This window comes from Dendropsophus ebraccatus, chromosome 1 (assembly GCF_027789765.1).
Source record: "Dendropsophus ebraccatus isolate aDenEbr1 chromosome 1, aDenEbr1.pat, whole genome shotgun sequence".
NCBI lineage: Eukaryota > Metazoa > Chordata > Amphibia > Anura > Hylidae > Dendropsophus > Dendropsophus ebraccatus.
In genome coordinates, this window is record NC_091454.1 from 195,555,680 (window position 1) to 195,575,171 (window position 19,492).

General features: G+C 47.2%; 1 protein-coding gene across 7 annotated transcripts in view; it reads right to left on the bottom strand.

Annotated features, from left to right (window-relative positions):
* Positions 1 to 19,026, bottom strand: part of GPAT2 (glycerol-3-phosphate acyltransferase 2, mitochondrial) — a 43,979-nt gene extending 24,953 nt beyond the window's left edge. For 2 of the 7 annotated variants that reach the window (XM_069943339.1, XM_069943375.1), the window contains exons 1-13: positions 18,945 to 19,026; positions 13,256 to 13,609; positions 12,769 to 12,852; positions 12,219 to 12,296; positions 11,933 to 12,046; positions 11,762 to 11,835; positions 10,289 to 10,399; positions 9,935 to 10,075; positions 9,496 to 9,595; positions 7,620 to 7,759; positions 1,230 to 1,311; positions 835 to 1,047; positions 649 to 756 (exon numbers count right to left, since the gene is read on the bottom strand). In XM_069943339.1, the coding sequence (XP_069799440.1) occupies positions 649 to 756; positions 835 to 1,047; positions 1,230 to 1,311; positions 7,620 to 7,759; positions 9,496 to 9,595; positions 9,935 to 10,075; positions 10,289 to 10,399; positions 11,762 to 11,835; positions 11,933 to 12,046; positions 12,219 to 12,296; positions 12,769 to 12,813 (1,206 nt within the window). In that variant the 5' untranslated portion in view covers positions 12,814 to 12,852; positions 13,256 to 13,609; positions 18,945 to 19,026. Of the gene's footprint in view, positions 1 to 648; positions 757 to 834; positions 1,048 to 1,229; positions 1,312 to 7,619; positions 7,760 to 9,495; positions 9,596 to 9,934; positions 10,076 to 10,288; positions 10,400 to 11,761; positions 11,836 to 11,932; positions 12,047 to 12,218; positions 12,297 to 12,768; positions 12,853 to 13,255; positions 13,610 to 18,835; positions 18,923 to 18,944 lie in introns of those variants that run through there. The other 5 variants (XM_069943360.1, XM_069943349.1, XM_069943384.1 and 2 more) reach the window with 5 other exon arrangements.
* Between the last annotated feature and the right edge of the window lie 466 nt (positions 19,027 to 19,492).

A 19,492-nucleotide genomic window follows, 5' to 3' on the forward strand; every position in this document is an offset into this window, starting at 1 on the left:
ACAGAAATCGTCAAATGTAAAAGGACCCTAAGTCGTCATCAAGCACAGAGGAGTCTTAAGTTGGCCATACCCATGCAATAAAAGTCAACTAAACCTGCAGCTTTCTAAATGACGATTGATGATTACATGTATATGATGAGCTCCTGACAATCCCCCAACAAAGGTCGTGGAAAAGAGGGATAAGTCACATAATTTATCCATCCATTTGTTCTACCATACAGTAAACACAGTGGGGGGAAAAAAACTATGAAAGAACTGATGTATTAATTCCCCCAAAAATATTTAGAAGTTATGGTTTTACCCTAAACCATCATCTAGCATAATATTACATCATGCAAATAAACAAACCCTTATACAGCAATGAGGAAAAAATAATGTTATAAAGGAGAACATATCAAAACAACAGGCTGCGCTAGATGGTAACAAACTGAACAGAAGCTGTAAAAGCCGAAGCTGTCAGACAAACACCTAGAATCTGGAGATCAACACAAAACTAAGAAGAACTTCATGACAACTCGCACATGCGCTAAATGTTCGTTCCATTCTCAGAAATCGCTCATAATTCACGAGTTTCATGGAACAGTGTCACTAGATACGGCTCATTGTGTGGAAAATGAATAATGTAAATGTGAGAGATGAAAAACCAACCTGTAGCGAGAAGGGCTGAGCAAAATCCACACGTGCACAACCCAGTGAGCTGGCCCAGGGACAGAAGGCGGACGTGAGGAATCGCCACAATCCCAAAAAAGACGCCAGCTGGCGCAACAAGACAGATGTTAGAGGAGGAGAGGTAGGAAGCATCCAGGAACATCTCATGTATTGGTATACGCTAACCTGTCTACCACTGCCGTCAGATCCTGGACAAGAGTCATAGGATATACCCACAGGTACAATAAGGATGTCCGACACTGCTCCAGACTGCATGGCGGACATCATCTGCCGGATCCATTCATGGGCGGCAGGAGAAACATGGCGACAACTGGAAGAGGGGGTAGACTCCAGAAACACCAGCAAATGCTGCCCTTCTGTGAGCAGTGTCTCCATATACTGTTAGAATAGATGTGATACAAGGTCAGGCACCAAACTAAATAGTAAAACAGTGAAAATAAATGTCTATAACATCTGAAACTGTATAGCAGTGTAACAGCTGAAGGTTTATATCAAATAATATATATGTGCTATAGAGATAGAGATCAGGGCAAGATAACATGTGAGGCCTCATCCCTTACCGCAGAAAGAACAGCTTCACCCACTGGTCTGGACAATCCATTCGGTGGAATAAAGACAACACCTACTTTCTGCAGGAACCACCTAAGAAGAAATATCAGAGACCACCCAAAAGGTCAACATGAAGGCGTAAGTGCAGTAAGCTGCCTAGACAACTTCAACATCCGCTCAGTTCTCTCCCGACTTTCCCATACACATAAATGAGCACAGCCGACCTCATCTCAAACCATCATGGTTCTAACTATCGCAGCTTGGGTTATGCCAAGATTAAGAGTTGGCACCAATCTGCAGAATAGGTAACAAGTATCTGACAGGGACCCATTGTGTGAATGGTTAGACCAGGGATGGGGAACCTTCAGCCCTCCAGCTACTGCTAAACTACATTTCCCATCATGCTGGAGGGCCAAAAGGTTCCTTTCAGGTTAGACCAGGGATGGGGATCCTTCGGCCCTCCAGCTGTTGCAAAACTACAATTTCCATCATGCCTGGACAGCCAAACCTGACGTTGGCTGTCCAGGTATGATGGGAATTGTAGTTTTGCAACAGTTGAAGGGCCAAAGGTTCCCCATTCCTGGGTTAAACCAAACAAAACAAAAGAGAACCATACAGAACAGATGTTGGGGAAGCTTCAGCCCTCCAATTGTGGAAAAACTATAATTCCCATGACTTTGGCTGTCCAGGAATGGTCGGAATTGAGGTTTTGCACTGCAGAATACCCATTAGGAAGCGAGGAATCACTGAGTAACACCTGACTGACAGTATAATATGGTACAAAACCAATAAATGAAGAAAATCTAATATACTATAGACATGTAGTGCAGGCACAGTCAGTGCATTACCTATACGAAAATATAAAAAGAATTGTTATTACTTATAAGATAACCAGCACATGGATACTAAGGTGAGTATAGAATCCGTTGATTCACTACATATACATCATTAACACAAATGGTAGCATGCATAATAAAGAACAATACATAAATATAATGTGATACTTATTCCATTACTTTTCTGTTTTTTCCATTCTTTTCCTTTATTAAATTTTCTCATTCTACACACAAAAAAAACTCACGAGAGAAAAAGGACACTCAAATGTTAAACAAGAGAAACAAACCCAATCCCACCCTGTACCCCCCCCCACACACACACATACACAACCCCCCCTACCCCCATCCAAGCCCCCCCCCCTTCCAATTACAAAATCTATATGACCATTATACTTTTGAATTCATTCGATTCTCTATATTGACCCCATAAAGCCCATATATCTCTAAATCTATCGTCATTTTCCCTTAAGTGTGATGTAAGATCTTCCATTTTAAGTTTTTTCAACCTCTCTTAACCACATTTTCACTGAGGGAGTCTCTGCACTTTTCCACAATGCTGGGATACAAACTTTAGCGGCATTGACCAGGTGGCGGACCACCAAACCCCAATACTGCCTCATAGGTATTTCCGACAAATGCAATAAGGAAAATTCGGGAGAAAACGGAAGAGATTATATTGTAAAACCAGAAGCAATTCTCCACACCTCTTTCGCTGTTCGCTGTTTTTGCTGTTCTGTAAGAGACCTCCCAAAATCTCTCCCCCACTCGCAAAAATAAGAAGTGCTCGAAGTGTTTGGGGGGGGTGGGGTGGAGAGAGGGCAGTACATGACGCACAGGACCCGCTCCTTCGTTCAAAGCCCGTAAGAGGTCTATCAAATCTAGTTCCACTAGGTAAAGATCTAAGAAAATGACCCACCTGAAGGCTCCGCCAAAAGCCCATTACTTTTCTTTATCCTGCCCTATGCAATAGTTACAGTATACACTGGGGATGGTGATGCTGACCCTGACTGGAGGACTAACTTTTTTTTTAGAATTTTTAACTAGGGCTGCCGAATGTACCTCTACACCTGGGTCTATGAATCTATGAATAATAAGCTTGCTCTTTGACATAAGAAATAACCCAGTAAGGCTCTGTAACCTCTTTCTTCACAGGGACCGATGACACCTGGACACACCATCTGCACCAACATTTAAAGGCACAAACAAAACCACGGCACCTGTTACTATGCCGGCTTCATTTAGCTGTGTTCTAAAGGTACACGACACATAGCAAAGGCAGCTTTTATGGGCAGGGATCAATATTCATGAGAACACAGCCTACACTTAGAACTATTGACATCTGACAATAATGGCCGGATCCCAGGCAAGGTGCCACCGGCTGACTGCTGAAAGTATAAGGCCATTATTCATGGTACACGCTCAATGTACAGCACCCTTTTGGGTTCCTTTTTAATGCAAAGCTATGTTGATTTTTACATTGAATATGAAAAACAAAACTTTTTTCCCCCAAAGAAATAAAAAAATATGAAAACCTATTACATAAAATAGTGTCTGCTCACTAATAGAAGTGAGAATTGATTAGAAAATTATAGATTGATAGTTATTTTCAATTTCAGAAATTAGTTTAATCCCTTAAAGTGTCACTGTCGTATTTTTTTTTTTTTTTGCAGAAATCAATAGTCCAGACAATTGAAGAAACTTTGTAATCAGGTATATTAGCCAAATATGCTATTATTTGGGAGGAGGGAGTTAGCCGACAGCAGAAAGCAGATAACAGAGGATTACAGGCACAGAGCTGGGTAACAGCTGTAATCGGAGCTCAGAGAGGTCAGTGGTGACTGTCAGAGGAGCTCGAAGGGTGATGTATTTGTAGATTAACTCTTTGTTGTCCTGTTTTGGTCTTTTATTTAGCTCTCTCCATAGGAGAACAATGAAGACAGGGGGGGAGGGGCCTTCAAACTGCTTTTTCATGATAAAAATGCATTTTTCGGCTAATAAACCTAAATTACTAAATCACCTGGACTATTGATTTCTGCAAAAAAAAAAATTCACGACAGTGACACTTTAAAGCGACTCTGTACCCACAATCTGACCCCCCCCCCCCCCCCCCCAAACCACTTGTACCTTCGGATAGCTGCTTTTAATCCAAGATCTGTCCTGGGGTCCGTTCAGCAGGTGATGCAGTTATTGTCCTAAAAAACAGCTTTTAATTTTTCAGCCCTGTGTCAAATTGGTGTGGCCTAGAGTGTCCGTGCCCTAGGCCTGCACCTCCTCTCCATCCTCTTGATCATTAGGAATGCCCCTAGAAGGATTTCTCCTACTCATCACTTGCCTGAATACTGCTCATGTGATGGATTGTTTAAGTGGCACTGTCACCCCCTATTTGCATGTTGACTGCTCTCCACAGGTGTAAAGGGTAAATGTTACAACTTTCATTACTTGTTTTATATCACACCTCATGGTGCTTGTTCTGGTAAAAAGTCGTTTTTATCACCTGTGGATTGGTATATGTGGGCGGGGCCTCAAGGCCTTTGTCCCACATCGCTCCGCCCCTAATACCACTTAGCCCCGCCCCATCTGTGGCGTCATCGCCACATGGGCCCTGTCCCCTCAGCGGCCATTGGTGTGGGACAATCTAGGGGGGTGGGGCCTAAAGCTTAGGCTGGCCCTTCCAATGGGTGCTAAGGCGTTACGGATGGGGGAGGGGCTAAGTGGCGCTAGGGGCGGAGCGATGTGGCACAAAGGCCGCAAGGCCCCGCTCACATATACCAATCCACAGGTGATAAAACGACTTTTTACCAGAACAAGCACAATGAGGTGTGATATAAAATAAGTAATGAAAGCTGTAACATTTACCCTTTACACCCTTTACAGTCAAAATGCAAAAAAGGGGGTTACAGTGTCACTTTAAGGCAGTGTGCAGTGTTCAGACAGGTTATGTATAGGAGAAATCCTACCCAGGGGTGTTTCTAATGATGAGCAGGGCAGTGCAGGCCCAGGGCATAGACACTCTAAGCAATGCGAATCTGACAAGGGGCAGGACAGATCTTCAATTAAAAGCAGCTATTTGACGGTACGAGTTTGGAGGGGCAGATTGTGTTAAACAAACATAGATATTTCTTCCAAAAACTGCACCATTCCTGTCCTCAGGAAGTGAGTGGTTTTACAACTTGGACCCATTTACTTAAATGGAGTTACGCTGAAACAGCAAATAATACGAAAGGAAACAGTGGCTGATTCATAGCGGTCTCCTTCTACAGTGAGCATGCAGGGATCCCTTTAATAAAAAAGGCAGGATATGTGGGTTGAAAACAACTAACACTGTATATATGATCTAGTAAAATCTAGTAATTGGACACCTTCTGAAAATGTTTCTGGCGGTTTTATTTGCCTAAAAAGCATATATATATATATATATATATATATATATATATATATATATATAGTTTCTCCCAAGTGAAAACAGCGGTATTTCCATACAGACGCACAGTCCTCCACCAGGTTGGCTCGTTCCCAGTACTTCATCCACAAAGAAAATCGCAATTGAAGACAGCGTCTCTTAGAATATCAAAAAAGTTTCTTCTTTTATTTTATTTAGCCATATGCGTACAAAATATCAAACAACGTTTCGGCCCTTCAAAAAAACATACTGAGCCTTTCTCAAGTACTTGAGAAAGGCTCAGTATGTTTTTTTGAAGGGCCGAAACGTTGTTTGATATTTTGTACGCATATGGCTAAATAAAATAAAAGAAACTTTTTTGATATTCTAAGAGACGCTGTCTTCAATTGCGATTTTCTTTGTATATATATATATATATATATATATATATATATATATATATATACACAGTGTGGAGCCTGTAAACCCTCACGTGCTGGATACAGCGGATCTATATAATCTGGTACTTGTTAAAGCTCAGACCCCAGGCTACTAGGAGACATCTACAGAGACGTAAATCTCGAGTAAACAGGAAATGAAGGGTTCTTTACAATTCCCAGAATACATTTTTTAGTGATAATCTCAGGGCGACAATCATTATAGGGTATTTCTCTAAATCCGCTAACATCTAAAACATTAGGGAAATCCTAGGTCTGTAAAGTTCTGCAGGAACTTCTGCACTGCTATTGGTTTGTGTGGGGCTCACTGTGCAGCTCTAGATATGTACATCCCATACACTTATTTAAAGTTTTAATTAGAAGAGTTTGCTAGGACTTCTCTCTGATCATGGGCGTCCAACACCCAACACCCCTATCAAACAGCAGGAAGAAGATGGCTCCATAGTGGCCATGCTGGATCCCATTGAAGTTATTGGCAGCTGAGCTGTAGTAACCCTGTATGTCCACTACATAATGTACGGAGCTGTCTGCTTCCTGCTCTGTTCTTGATGTATACTGGTGCTGTGGCTCTGGCAAACAGCTGATTAATTGGGGTGGGAGGCAGGAGTTGGACCCCCATTATCAGATATTCATGGTCTAGCCTGAGAATATCTATATCTATCTATACTAGCCAGGGGCACAGGGGGAAACATCGCTTTAGTCACTGATTGGTTGAGTGTCTGTCTATCAGAGGGGACAGGCGTTTTCCCCCGAGTCGTGACCTCTGTCAGGAGACCCGAGGCCAGTCCCACTGCTCACCACAGACATGGGGAGAGATAAGTTTTATATTCCCCCCTGCCCCTGCCCGTTTTTGAAAATGGCCAGACTTTTCCTTTAAGGGGGCTTATTAGGCTGCATATGCCTTTAATAGTAACCAAAGACCATACACAGGTGTAATGTTGTACCCTGTCCAAAAACAAGTCGTGCACAAGGCAGGTCAAGCATACGTTACATAAGCAGTGTGAAGTCAGCCCCATTACCACAGGTAGCTCGCATTGCCAGTTGCAAAGTATTCCCTAGAACTTTTTTTAGAAAAAGTACTTTAGTATGCTGCTGTATATACTGTACATTACAAGAGGAGCACAAACTTTACTTAGAGACCCGGAGACCCCCTTTCAGCAATATCTGAAGTGCAGGAAGTACAGTCAGTGGTTTACGTAATGAGCCATAACTAATGATTAGCAAAACAAAGCCCTTGGCTACTCCGAACATCCTCTACCTTGTGCGACTAGACAGCGATACGAGTTATTACATCAACCTTAATATATCACTGAGGTGAATACGGTAACATTCCCCCAGTTTATAGGCAAAAGTATTTAAGCTTGTTTTTCTTTTAATTTTGCATACATACAACGAACCAATGTATTATGGTAATGCGTAAAAAGCTAATTCCCCTAAATGGTCCAAGATGGACTGATACCACTGACTGACGGGGGACGGATACCACTGACTGACGGGGGACGGATACCACTGACTGACGGGGGACGGATACCACTGACTGACGGGGGGGGGGGGGGCCGGAAGGAAATTCTCATTCTCTTCAATTGTAATGTTATACCATAAGCTGAATACTGGTGTTAGTCTTTATTCACGCAATTCACTGACCACTACATTATATATTATTATAACTGGGGATCCGTAATTTTAGACAATTATGTGTGAATGAGGCCTTAGGCAGTAAATCTTTACCTGATCAGTGGTGAGCAGTCTGTCCCGTCCCAGGCAACTTGGGGCACTCTAAGATTTTGGGAGAATAAGATGAAAGGTACAAGAAAGAAATCCAGCCATGAAGGATGAGTGCAGAGAAAGACGAGCGGTGTCTTTGGGCACTATAAGAGATTTAAAAAATGTTTACAGTACTCTAAATAGACCACCAATCTTTTTCTTATTACTACTACCTGGAAGGTAAAGGGAACACTATATTTACTTTTTTTTTGGGGTGAAAATTTAATGCAAAACTGAAGATTTAAGTCACAGGCTTCAATAGTAGATCTGAGGTGGCAGCCATGGAGGTCCTAAAGGGGGTTATCCAGCGCTACAAAAACATGGCCACTTTCCAGCTTGGGCACTCCAGCCCAACTTGCTGCTCAGTTCCATTGAAGTGAATGGAGCTTAATTGCAAACCGCACCTGAGCTGGAGACAAGAGTCGTGTTGTCTCTGAAAGAAAGTGGCCATGTTTTTGTAGCACTGGATAACCCCTTTAAGACGTCCTCCAGCTGCAATGTCAACCGATCTGAAGATGTGACTTCTAACTAAAGTGGTACCTCGGTTCTCGAACATAATCGGTTTTGGAAGGCTGTTCCAGAACCGAGCAGTTCGAGAACTGAGCTGTAAATTCCTATAGGGAACAATGTAAATCTGATTAATCGGTTTTTACACCAGAGCACCTGGCCCACAGAACGTAAAAACGCTCCATGTTCCCCGCAACAGAGGCAGGAGCGGGCAGCTATTTAAATTTGCCACCGTGCTCCTGCTCCTCTCAGCTGCGGGGGACACCCTGTAAATAAGCGGGGATTCCCCTCATTATGATGGGATCCCCCACTTCTTTACAGGGTGCCCCCGGCAGCTGAGAGGAGCAGGAGCACTGCGGCAAGTTTTAATAGCCGCCCGCTCCTGCCTTTCACTGCAGGGACGCTCTGTAAAGAAGCTGGCCGCACTGCTCCCTGCACTGACCTGTCTCCACATCCTCCCCGCCGCCCCGGAGCCCTTCCTATACGCTTTCCCAGCCTGTACACTTCTATAGCCTGCGGCGCTCCCGTGCTGTTGCGCCCGCGGCTCCGCTCACCGGCTCCTTAGCTTCTTGCTCCCGCTGCTCACAACCGCCTCTGCAGGGTGAAGGAGAGTCTGCAGAGGTGGTGGGGAGCAGAGGGAGCAAGAAGCTAAGAAGCCGGTGAGCGGAGCCGCGGGCACAACAGCACGGGAGCGCCGCAGGCTATAGAAGTGTACAGGCTGGGGAAGCGTATAGGAAGGGCTCCGGGCCGGCAGGGGGATGTGGAGACAGGTCAGTGCAGGGAGCAGTGCGGCCAGCTTCTTTACAGGGCATCCCCGCAGTGAGAGGCAGGAGCGGGCGGCTATTAAAACTTGCCGCCGTGCTCCTGCTCCTCTCAGCTGCGGAGGACACCCTGTAAAGAAGTGGGGAATCCCATCATAATGAGGGGAATCCCCGTTTCTCTACAGGGTGTCCCCCGCAGCTGAGAGGAGCAGGAGCGCGGCGGCAAGTTTGAATAGCTGCCCGCTCCTGCCTCTCATTGTTCCCGAACACCTCTAACTGTCAGCTGAACATCAGTTATCCCCCTGATTTTGTTCGGATATCGAGCAATGTTCGAGTACCGAGCAAAACATCAGGGGGAAATTTATGTCGAATACCGAATTGTTCGAACTCCGAGGTGTTCGGAAACCGAGGTATTACTGTATATAGATGGCACTGTCACCAGTAACACGAACCCTAGGTGGTTAAATAACCTGTGACTAACTGTGACAGCTGACAGCCATCAGGTACGGAGAGGGCCCCTATAATAAGTGCATGTCAGAGTGGTACTTGGTTACATAGCAGAGGGGTCTCACCGCAGCAGATGCTTCTTTTAGCGTGGCCACCTGTCCACAATGGAGCTGAAGATTCAAATACAATCGGTTGAGTAATTTCACCAGTATCCAGCTTGTTATTCTAGATGAAGCAGAATTGAAAAAATGAGGAGTCAACACTTCTGTAGAATTTTTATTGCAATGCAAAGGGAATATTTCCAAAACAATCTACATAGATAGCGTTGCCAAAATTATAGGACCGGCACCTGGTCTGGTGACATCCCTGCTTTCGGGACAGCACATAACCTGCCTGCACAGCCAATCACTGGCTGAAGCAGAGTCTAGCCATGGCTGGTGATTGGCTGAGCGAGCAGGCCCAACACTGAAGTAGCTCAGAGCAAGAAGTAGTAGCTGCCGGACCGAGGGGTGCAGAGGGATCAGGGTAGGCAAGTATTTTTTTAGTTTTATTATTTCCAAATACCTTATGAGTCTGGGAGACAGAGACTTCTGAATGTGGCCAAAAATACTCAGCACCTCCTTGTGGGCTTCATTGCTTGGAGCACTTGCAGAAACAGGAGGTCTATCATTCTTTTCTTTTTCTATCTCTATAGCCGACTGTATTCTACGATGTGGAAAGCATATGGAGAATTAAAGACATCTCAACAGGCGTATTCAGAAACTAGGTCAAATCTACAAATTAACTACACGTAATGACACAAATTAATGTTATTAAAGGAAATTACAGCAAGCAGGATTGGATACGCCAAGCAATTCTTCTTCCTGTATATTACCTTGTTAGAGATGACACTTAGAGGCAAAGAAATAAGCATATTACCTGGGAAATTTACATATCTTCTCAGACCATTCTATAGAGAGGTCTTGATCTACTGGCTTTCCCCATATAAAGAGAAGATGGCATAACCTTCTGACTAACCAGCCACGGTAGCTGCACATCAAGAAGAGAATAATGAATAAAATTCTGCTTAGCACTCAAACATTATGTTAACAAACCCTCTAAAACATAAGGGCAAACGTATTTATACACCCTTTAAAGTAGTGAAAATGTGATTTTAGTCCAGTCACTTCTGTTACTGAGCCTATGGAAGTCCCCTCCATGCTGCAAAACTAATTCTAATTCTCTACATATCGGGAGCTGAGGCCAGAGCTGAGCTGTTTCCAGCAGTACTCACACAGGCACATCCTCTACCCTACCTGTCTGACCTATCACAAGAGAGCCCTTACTCCTCTCTATTATGCTATGACACAGTGCTGGATAAAGTACACAGGACCAAACGGGCTGGCACTATGCTGGGGGATGATATACAGTACAGTACTAAAGATGGAACTACTTATGTACTGGTTTGCAAGGTGCTATTGGAGCAGAAAGGAAGAAAACCGTAGCAGTACAGCAAGGAAAGGGTTTCACATAGCACTGAACTGCTATTGATGATAATGATGAAATAGGGGTCTTTTCAGGTGTTCATTCAATTATTGAATGTACACAGCAGCCCAAAACTTTAGGAGTAGTAAGAAATAAGAGGGCATCCTTGATTTACTTTTCAGACACAGTAAGGTAGCACGGATCTAGGCTCTCTCCCAGTCCCCTGCACCTAAGCCCCGGCCCTACTTCCTGTGTTCCATCTTGGGCTCTATGGACAGATTAAATTTAACAACAGGTAGTGAACAGTTGCTTAGCTCTAAAGTTCTAAAAGTCCAGATGACATAAACGTGCCAGGAATAAATTAGACTCATGTGGATACCTATTATTTGTCTTGTCGGTATTTAAAAGGGGTTGTCCATTGGGAACTACAGTAAAGGGCTTGGTGTGCACAATGTTAAAGCCTGGAAAACCATTTTAAAGCGGTATTCCACCTTGAGGTAGTGACCTAACTGAGTTGAGGAAGTGACATAGCAGAGTTGAGGCAGTGACATAGCAGAGATGAGTGAGTGAGTTGTGGCAGGGGGTTATTCGGGGGTGAGCACGAGAGGCTGCAGATGAGAAGCCGTTAGAAGTGTTAACCCAGCCCATTGAAAAGACGGAGGACACGAGATCCCAACACAGAAAGTGGGGGCCAGGAGCAGGAAGCAGTGTCGGCGTGGACTGAGTTTTGATGATTCTTTGCGTTTAGTGGGGGTGAATGCATCTATCAAAACTGTGCAGAATCAATAATAAATTGATATTGTAAAGATAAAAGGCTATGGGTGGGCAACATATTAATGCAAAAATTATTTGGGGGGGAATACCCCTTTAACCTCTTCCATATGAATTCAATATATCCAAGCTAATATATATATATATATACTGCACCGGGTGTTCTCCTCTGTTATACGGATGGCATTACAAAATCCCATCTTCGTGTGTCTCTTATAGAAGAAGGCCTCCTGCATGTAACATGAAGTTGACATTGTAAATTATGTGTCATTAAGAAAAAAAAAAATTATAACTATAGCAAATCAGAACCCATGACGCAGCACTTACCATACTTTTTGAATTACATGACTGACAGGGTCGCCCCACAAATGGTCGATATTGCCCTTGGAAAGGATGTAGTGTTTCTAACTTCAGTCCCAATCCAAAAGGACAGATGCGACTCTAAAAAGATTTAGGAAGAAGGTAAAGTCGATTGAGAGAGGATAATAATGTTTTCCAAACAACTTGGAAAGAATGTGTATTAGAGGATGTACTTAAGGAAGTAATTCAGCGTCATGAAATTGTTCAGAAATGCACTTGGGGGTGCATGAGAATTTGAAAGAACTATACTCACCCTCCTCAATCCCTCCGCAGTTCCTGGTGTGATGGCTCCCGGTCTGTGCCGATTCCTGCTTCCTGTGATGCATCGTCCCTGCAACAAATGCCCAGCCAGTCAATCACTGATCACAGCGGTGGCTGGTCCAGTAAGACATTTCCTGTGGGGACGACATGTCACAGGTAGAAGGAAACAGCAGAGATAGGGAGCTGTTAAGTCAGACGCTGTTGTGGTTCAGGGCAGACGAGTATAGTCAGTTTTTTGTTATTTTTGTGCACCTCTAGTGCATTTTCTAACAATGTTACCTATCAGTAAAAAATAATAAATTAGTAAATACCACAGTGTCCTCATTAGAGAGCCCGACTGTTCTCTTTGGGTGGGCAAAACACTCAGCAGAGATGATATCTTTGAGAGGAAAAACGGCTGCAGTCTCCCTGGTGTTCACATTAGGCACACAGAGGTCATATACCCCCACCGCAACCCCCCCCCCCCCCCCCCCCAATGGCAATTCAGCTTCACAGCATATTGACAATATCTATGAGCAAAACCATACAGACAGAACACTCACAATGGTAGTTCCATTTGGGGGCTGTGTGGATTCTTCTGAGGACATCTTATGATTAGGAGGTAAACGTACCCGAGTCAGTAAATACTGGGTGGGAAAAAAAAGAAACAAAGAAGATTGTATACAGCGCTCCCTTAAAGTGTTCCTCAAGTTCAGCAACGTACACAATAGTAATTTCTCTAATGTAAATGTATTTTGAATTTGGCCCTGGAATAGGCGTTTGAGTGCCGTTCTCCCCACTGAATACAATGGTACCCTATGAGATGTCCCGCTCTGTGTCTATAGCTGCGGCCTCCATTGAGAGACCCAGCACTATGTGAGTCCATGGTCCTGGGTCTAATACTGGAAGTTGCACTGTATGCTGCAGGGAAAATGGGCGCTCTAAAGGGGGATATTTCTTTGGAAAACATTGAAAATCCAGACACAGTGGATGTTCCCCATATAAATAATGACACATGTTCAGTAAAAGTATTTATAACAGACCTCTCACCTCATAGAGAAGAAGCCTTCCTGTATTGGTGGAGAGGGGTCAGAGTCAGGGTGAATTAAGGTTTTGCATATTTCCTTAGTGTCACTTTCGATCCAAGACCACAACTGATCCCCCTTTGTCTCTGAAAGTAAAATGATCTAGAAGTAACCAGCACTATGGAAATGATGAGAGCTATACCTGGGCGAGAAAACAGGAACCTTGGCTAAGTTTTGAGGAAGTCACTGGGAGGGAATCGGTGAGGTTTGCATGTGACGCTCTCGTCCTCTGAACAAGTCTTTTCTCAGTGTGGTATATTGGTATAGCTGTAATAGATGTCCCTGCATATATACCTCTCCCCTCAGAGATCGCAAATAGCTGCAAAAAAACAAACACAGAAATGCTCAAATACATCACAAAGAAACAGAAAAGAAAAAGACAAGAAGCGACTCTAGGTTATTAATAGGAGAACGAACAGCAGTATAAGACATACAACAAAACACCAACATGCCGGGTTTCTCCAAAAATAAGAAAAAAAAAAGATAGGTCTTATTTTCAAATAAACGCAGTATGCCCCTACACTGTGGCCCCACTCTATATGGTAGCTATCTGCCATACTGTGTGTCCCACTGCTGTTAGGCTCCTATACTGTAAGCTCCTCTGCAGTAAGGACCCCCATTACTGTGTACCTCCCCCCCTCTGTAGTTCTTCCCCAATACTGTATACCCCCCCCCCTCTGTAGTTATTCCCCCATACTGTATACCTCCCCCCTCCTGTAGTTCTTCCCCCATACTGTATACCCCCCCCCTCTGTAGTTCTTCCCCCATACTGTATACCCCCCCCCCTCTGTAGTTCTTCCCCCATACTGTATACCCTCCCCTCTGTAGTTCTTCCTCCATACTGTATACCCTCCCCTCTGTAGTTCTTCCTCCATACTGTATACATCCCCCTCTGCAGGTAGTCCCATACTGTATACCTACTCTGCATTCTGTATACCTTCCCCCATGCTGTATGCATCCCCCTCTGCAGGTAGTCCCCATACTGTAAGCATCCCCCTCTGCAGGTAGTCCCAATACTGTGTGCATCCCCCTCTGCAGGTAGTCCCCATACTGTGTGCATCCCCCTCTGCAGGTAGTCCCCATACTGTATACATCCCCCTCTGCAGGTAGTCCCCATACTGTATACATCCCCCTCTGCAGGTAGTCCCCATACTGTATACATCCCCCTCTGCAGGTAGTCCCCATACTGTATACATCCCCCTCTGCAGGTAGTCCCCATACTGTGTGCATCCCCCTCTGCAGGTAGTCCCCATACTGTATACATCCCCTCTGCAGGTAGTCCCCATACTGTATACCTCCCCCCTCTGCAGGTAGTCCCCATACTGTATACCTCCCCCCTCTGCAGGTAGTCCCCATACTGTATACATCCCCCTCTGCAGGTAGTCCCCATACTGTGTGCACCCCCCTCTGCAGGTAGTCCCCATACTGTATGCATCCCCCTCTGTAGGTAGTCCCCATATTTTATACCCCCCCAACCCCCGGTAGTCCCCCATACTGTATACATCTCACCTCTGCAGGTAGTCCCCATACTGTAAGCATCCCCCTCTGCAGGTAGTCCCCATATTGTATACCCCCAACCCCCGATAGTCCCCCATACTGTATACATCCCCACTTTGCAGTAAGGCCCCCCATACTGTATACCTCCCTTCCCCCTCTCTGCAGGTGGTCCCCATACTGTATACCTCCCTTCCCCCTCTCTACAGGTAGTCCCCATGCTGTATACCTCCCTGCCCCCTCTCTGCAGGTAGTCCCCATACTGTATACCTCCCTTCCCCCTCTCTGCAGGTAGTCCCCATACTGTATACCTCCCTTCCCCCTCTCTACAGGTAGTCCCCATACTGTATACCTCCCTGCCCCCTCTCTGCAGGTAGTCCCCATACTGTATACCTCCCTTCCCCCTCTCTGCAGGTGGTCCCCATACTGTATACCTCCCTTCCCCCTCTCTGCAGGTGGTCCCCATACTGTATAGCTCCCTTCCCCCTCTCTGCAGGTGGTCCCCATACTGTATACCTCCCTTCCCCCTCTCTGCAGGTGGTCCCCATACTGTATACCTCCCTTCCCCCTCTCTGCAGGTGGTCCCCATACTGTATACCTCCCTGCCCCCTCTCTGCAGGTGGTCCCCATACTGTATACATCCCCCTCTCTGCAGGTGGTCCCCATACTGTATACCTCCCTTTCCCCTCTCTGCAGGTGGTCCCCATACTGTATACCTCCCTTTCCCCTCTCTGCAGGTGGTCCCCATACGGTATACCTCCCTTCCCCCTCTCTGCAGGTGGTCCCCATACTGTATACCTCCCTTCCCCCTCTCTGCAGGTGGTCTCCATACTGTATACCTCCCTGCCCCCTCTCTGCAGGTGGTCCCCATACTGTATACCTCCCTTCCCCCTCTCTGCAGGTGGTCCCCATACTGTATACCTCCCTTCCCCCTCTCTGCAGGTGGTCCCCATACTGTATACCTCCCTTCCCCCTCTCTGCAGGTGGTCCCCATACTGTATACCTCCTTTCCCCCTCTCTGCAGGTAGTCCCCATACTGTATACCTCCCTTCCCCCTCTCTGCAGGTGGTCCCCATACTGTATACCTCCCTTCCCCCTCTCTGCAGGTGGTCCCCATACTGTATACCTCCCTTCCCCCTCTCTGCAGGTGGTCCCCATACTGTATACATCTCCCTCTCTGCAGGTGGTCCCCATACTGTATACCTCCCTGCCCCCTCTCTGCAGGTGGTCCCCATACTGTATACATCCCCCTCTCTGCAGGTGGTCCCCATACTGTATACCTCCCTTCCCCCTCTCTGCAGGTGGTCCCCATACTGTATACCTCCCTGCCCCCTCTCTGCAGGTGGTACCCATACTGTATACATCCCCCTCTCTGCAGGTGGTCCCCATACTGTATACCTCCCTTCCCCCTGTCTGCAGGTGGTCCCCATACTGTATACCTCCCTTCCCCCTCTCTGCAGGTGGTCTCCATACTGTATACCTCCCTGCCCCCTCTCTGCAGGTGGTCCCCATACTGTATACCTCCCTTCCCCCTCTCTGCAGGTGGTCCCCATACTGTATACCTCCCTTCCCCCTCTCTGCAGGTGGTCCCCATACTGTATACCTCCCTTCCCTTTCTCTGCAGGTGGTCCCCATACTATATACCTCCCTTCCCCCTCTCTGCAGGTGGTCCCCATACTGTATACCTCCCTTCCCCCTCTCTGCAGGTGGTCTCCATACTGTATACCTCCCTGCCCCCTCTCTGCAGGTGGTCCCCATACTGTATACCTCCCTTCCCCCTCTCTGCAGGTGGTCCCCATACTGTATACCTCCCTTCCCCCTCTCTGCAGGTGGTCCCCATACTGTATACCTCCCTTCCCCCTCTCTGCAGGTGGTCCCCATACTATATACCTCCCTTCCCCCTCTCTGCAGGTGGTCCCCATACTGTATACCTCCCTTCCCCCTCTCTGCAGGTGGTCCCCATACTGTATACCTCCCTTCCCCCTCTCTGCAGGTGGTCCCCATACTGTATACCTCCCTTCCCCCTCTCTGCAGGTGGTCCCCATACTGTATACCTCCCTTCCCCCTCTCTGCAGGTGGTCCCCACACTGTATACCTCCCTTCCCCCTCTCTGCAGGTGGTCTCCATACCTCCCTGCCCCCTCTCTGCAGGTGGTCCCCATACTGTATACCTCCCTTCCCCCTCTCTGCAGGTGGTCCCCATACTGTATACCTCCCTTCCCCCTCTCTGCAGGTGGTCCCCATACTGTATACCTCCCTTTCCCCTCTCTGCAGGTGGTCCCCATACTGTATACCTCCCTTCCCCCTCTCTGCGGGTGGTCCCCATACTGTATACCTCCCTTCCCCCTCTCTGCAGGTGGTCCCCATACTGTATACCTCCCTTCCCCCTCTCTGCAGGTGGTCCCCATACTGTATACCTCCCTTCCCCCTCTCTGCAGGTGGTCCCCATACTGTATACCTCCCTTTCCCCTCTCTGCAGGTGGTCCCCATACTGTATACCTCCCTTCCCCCTCTCTGCAGGTGGTCCCCATACTGTATACCTCCCTTCCCCCTCTCTGCAGGTGGTCCCCATACTGTATACCTCCCTTCCCCCTCTCTGCAGGTGGTCCCCATACTGTATACCTCCCTTCCCCCTCTCTGCAGGTGGTCCCCATACTGTATACCTCCCTTTCCCCTCTCTGCAGGTGGTCCCCATACGGTATACCTCCCTTCCCCCTCTCTGCAGGTGGTCCCCATACTGTATACCTCCCTTCCCCCTCTCTGCAGGTGGTCCCCATACTGTATACCTCCCTTCCCCCTCTCTGCAGGTGGTCCCCATACTGTATACCTCCCTTCCCCCTCTCTGCAGGTGGTCCCCATACTGTATACCTCCCTTCCCCCTCTCTGCAGGTGGTCCCCATACTATATACCTCCCTTCCCCCTCTCTGCAGGTAGTCCCCATACTGTATACCTCCCTTCCCCCTCTCTGCAGGTGGTCCCCATACTGTATACCTCCCTTCCCCCTCTCTGCAGGTGGTCCCCATACTGTATACCTCCCTTCCCCCTCTCTGCAGGTGGTCCCCATACTGTATACCTCCCTTCCCCCTCTCTGCAGGTGGTCCCCATACTGTATACCTCCCTACCCCCTCTCTGCAGGTGGTCCCCATACTGTATACCTCCCTTTCCCCTCTCTGCAGGTGGTCCCCATACGGTATACCTCCCTTCCCCCTCTCTGCAGGTGGTCCCCATACTGTATACCTCCCTTCCCCCTCTCTGCAGGTGGTCCCCATACTGTATACCTCCCTTCCCCCTCTCTGCAGGTGGTCCCCATACTGTATACCTCCCTTCCCCCTCTCTGCAGGTGGTCCCCATACTGTATACCTCCCTTCCCCCTCTCTGCAGGTGGTCCCCATACTATATACCTCCCTTCCCCCTCTCTGCAGGTGGTCCCCATACTGTATATCTCCCTTTCCCCTCTCTGCAGGTGGTCCCCATACTGTATACCTCCCTTTCCCTTCTCTGCAGGTGGTCCCCATACTGTATACCTCCCTTCCCCCTCTCTGCAGGTGGTCCCCATACTGTATACCTCCCTTCCCCCTCTCTGCAGGTGGTCCCCATACTGTATATCTCCCTTCCCCCTCTCTGCAGGTGGTCCCCATACTGTATACCTCCCTTCCCCCTCTCTGCAGGTGGTCCTACATTAGTATCATTCCAGCACAACTGCAATGGGAGGGTTGTTGTGAATGAAATCTAGGGGTGTGTGGGGGAAGGGGGTTGGCGTTGCCCTGGGGCAGGAGGATCAGTACTCAGTCGCTCCTTATATTGGGGCCTTGTTCTATGTGAGCGGAAGGATCAGCAGGATTACTGACACTAGGGAAACTATGGATGAGCCCTTTAAGGCCTATAGCACTTGGTGTCCTATGTCCAGGTCCAATTATCACTGAGCAAGGTTTGATGTGAAGTCATCCAATGGCAGCCACCAAATCCAGGGAATACAATGATATCACCAGTATCAATTCCACAGCCCATATACTCAGCAAAGTAGAAGGTTTCCAGCACAATAAAAAACGCACTATGTGCACCAGGCCTGCCGCGTTCACAAAGCACAGAAGTGAACTTCCCCTTTAAGTGGCCAAACGCTAAATGAGCTAAACTAACGCGGCCGCCGAGCTCCGTACATACCGCTCACGCAGGACGCGGGGTCACGTGGCGTCGCTCAGTGGTGAAGCCAGGAGGACGCATGCGCACAGATCTCCGTGACGCTCCCAAGAGGAGCCCGATGACGTCACCGTGTCTTACTGCTCTATAGAGTTGGTGTGGCGTACAGACCGTTGTGACCTCAAAACTACAACTCCCAGCACAGCGTGGAGGTCCGCCTAAGTTAGAACAACGGTGCAGAGAGCTGCCGTTGCATGCTGGGACTTGTAGTTTTTTGTATTTGCTGCTCTAAATGCAACTCTTCTCTGCGGTCCTGACACTATAACCTTCAGTGTTGGGATCAGAACCATACATAACATTGGGGTTACCATTAATGAATGTTTTATGGCCATAGCTCAACAGTGGTATTGACTACTATCATATAATACAGGGATGGGAACCTTAGGCCCTCCAGCTGTGGCAAAACTACAATTCTCATCATGCCTGGACAGCCAAAGCTTCGCTTTGGCTGTCCAGGCATGATGGGAATTGTAGTTTTGCCACAGCTGAAGGGGCCAAAGGTTCCCCATCCC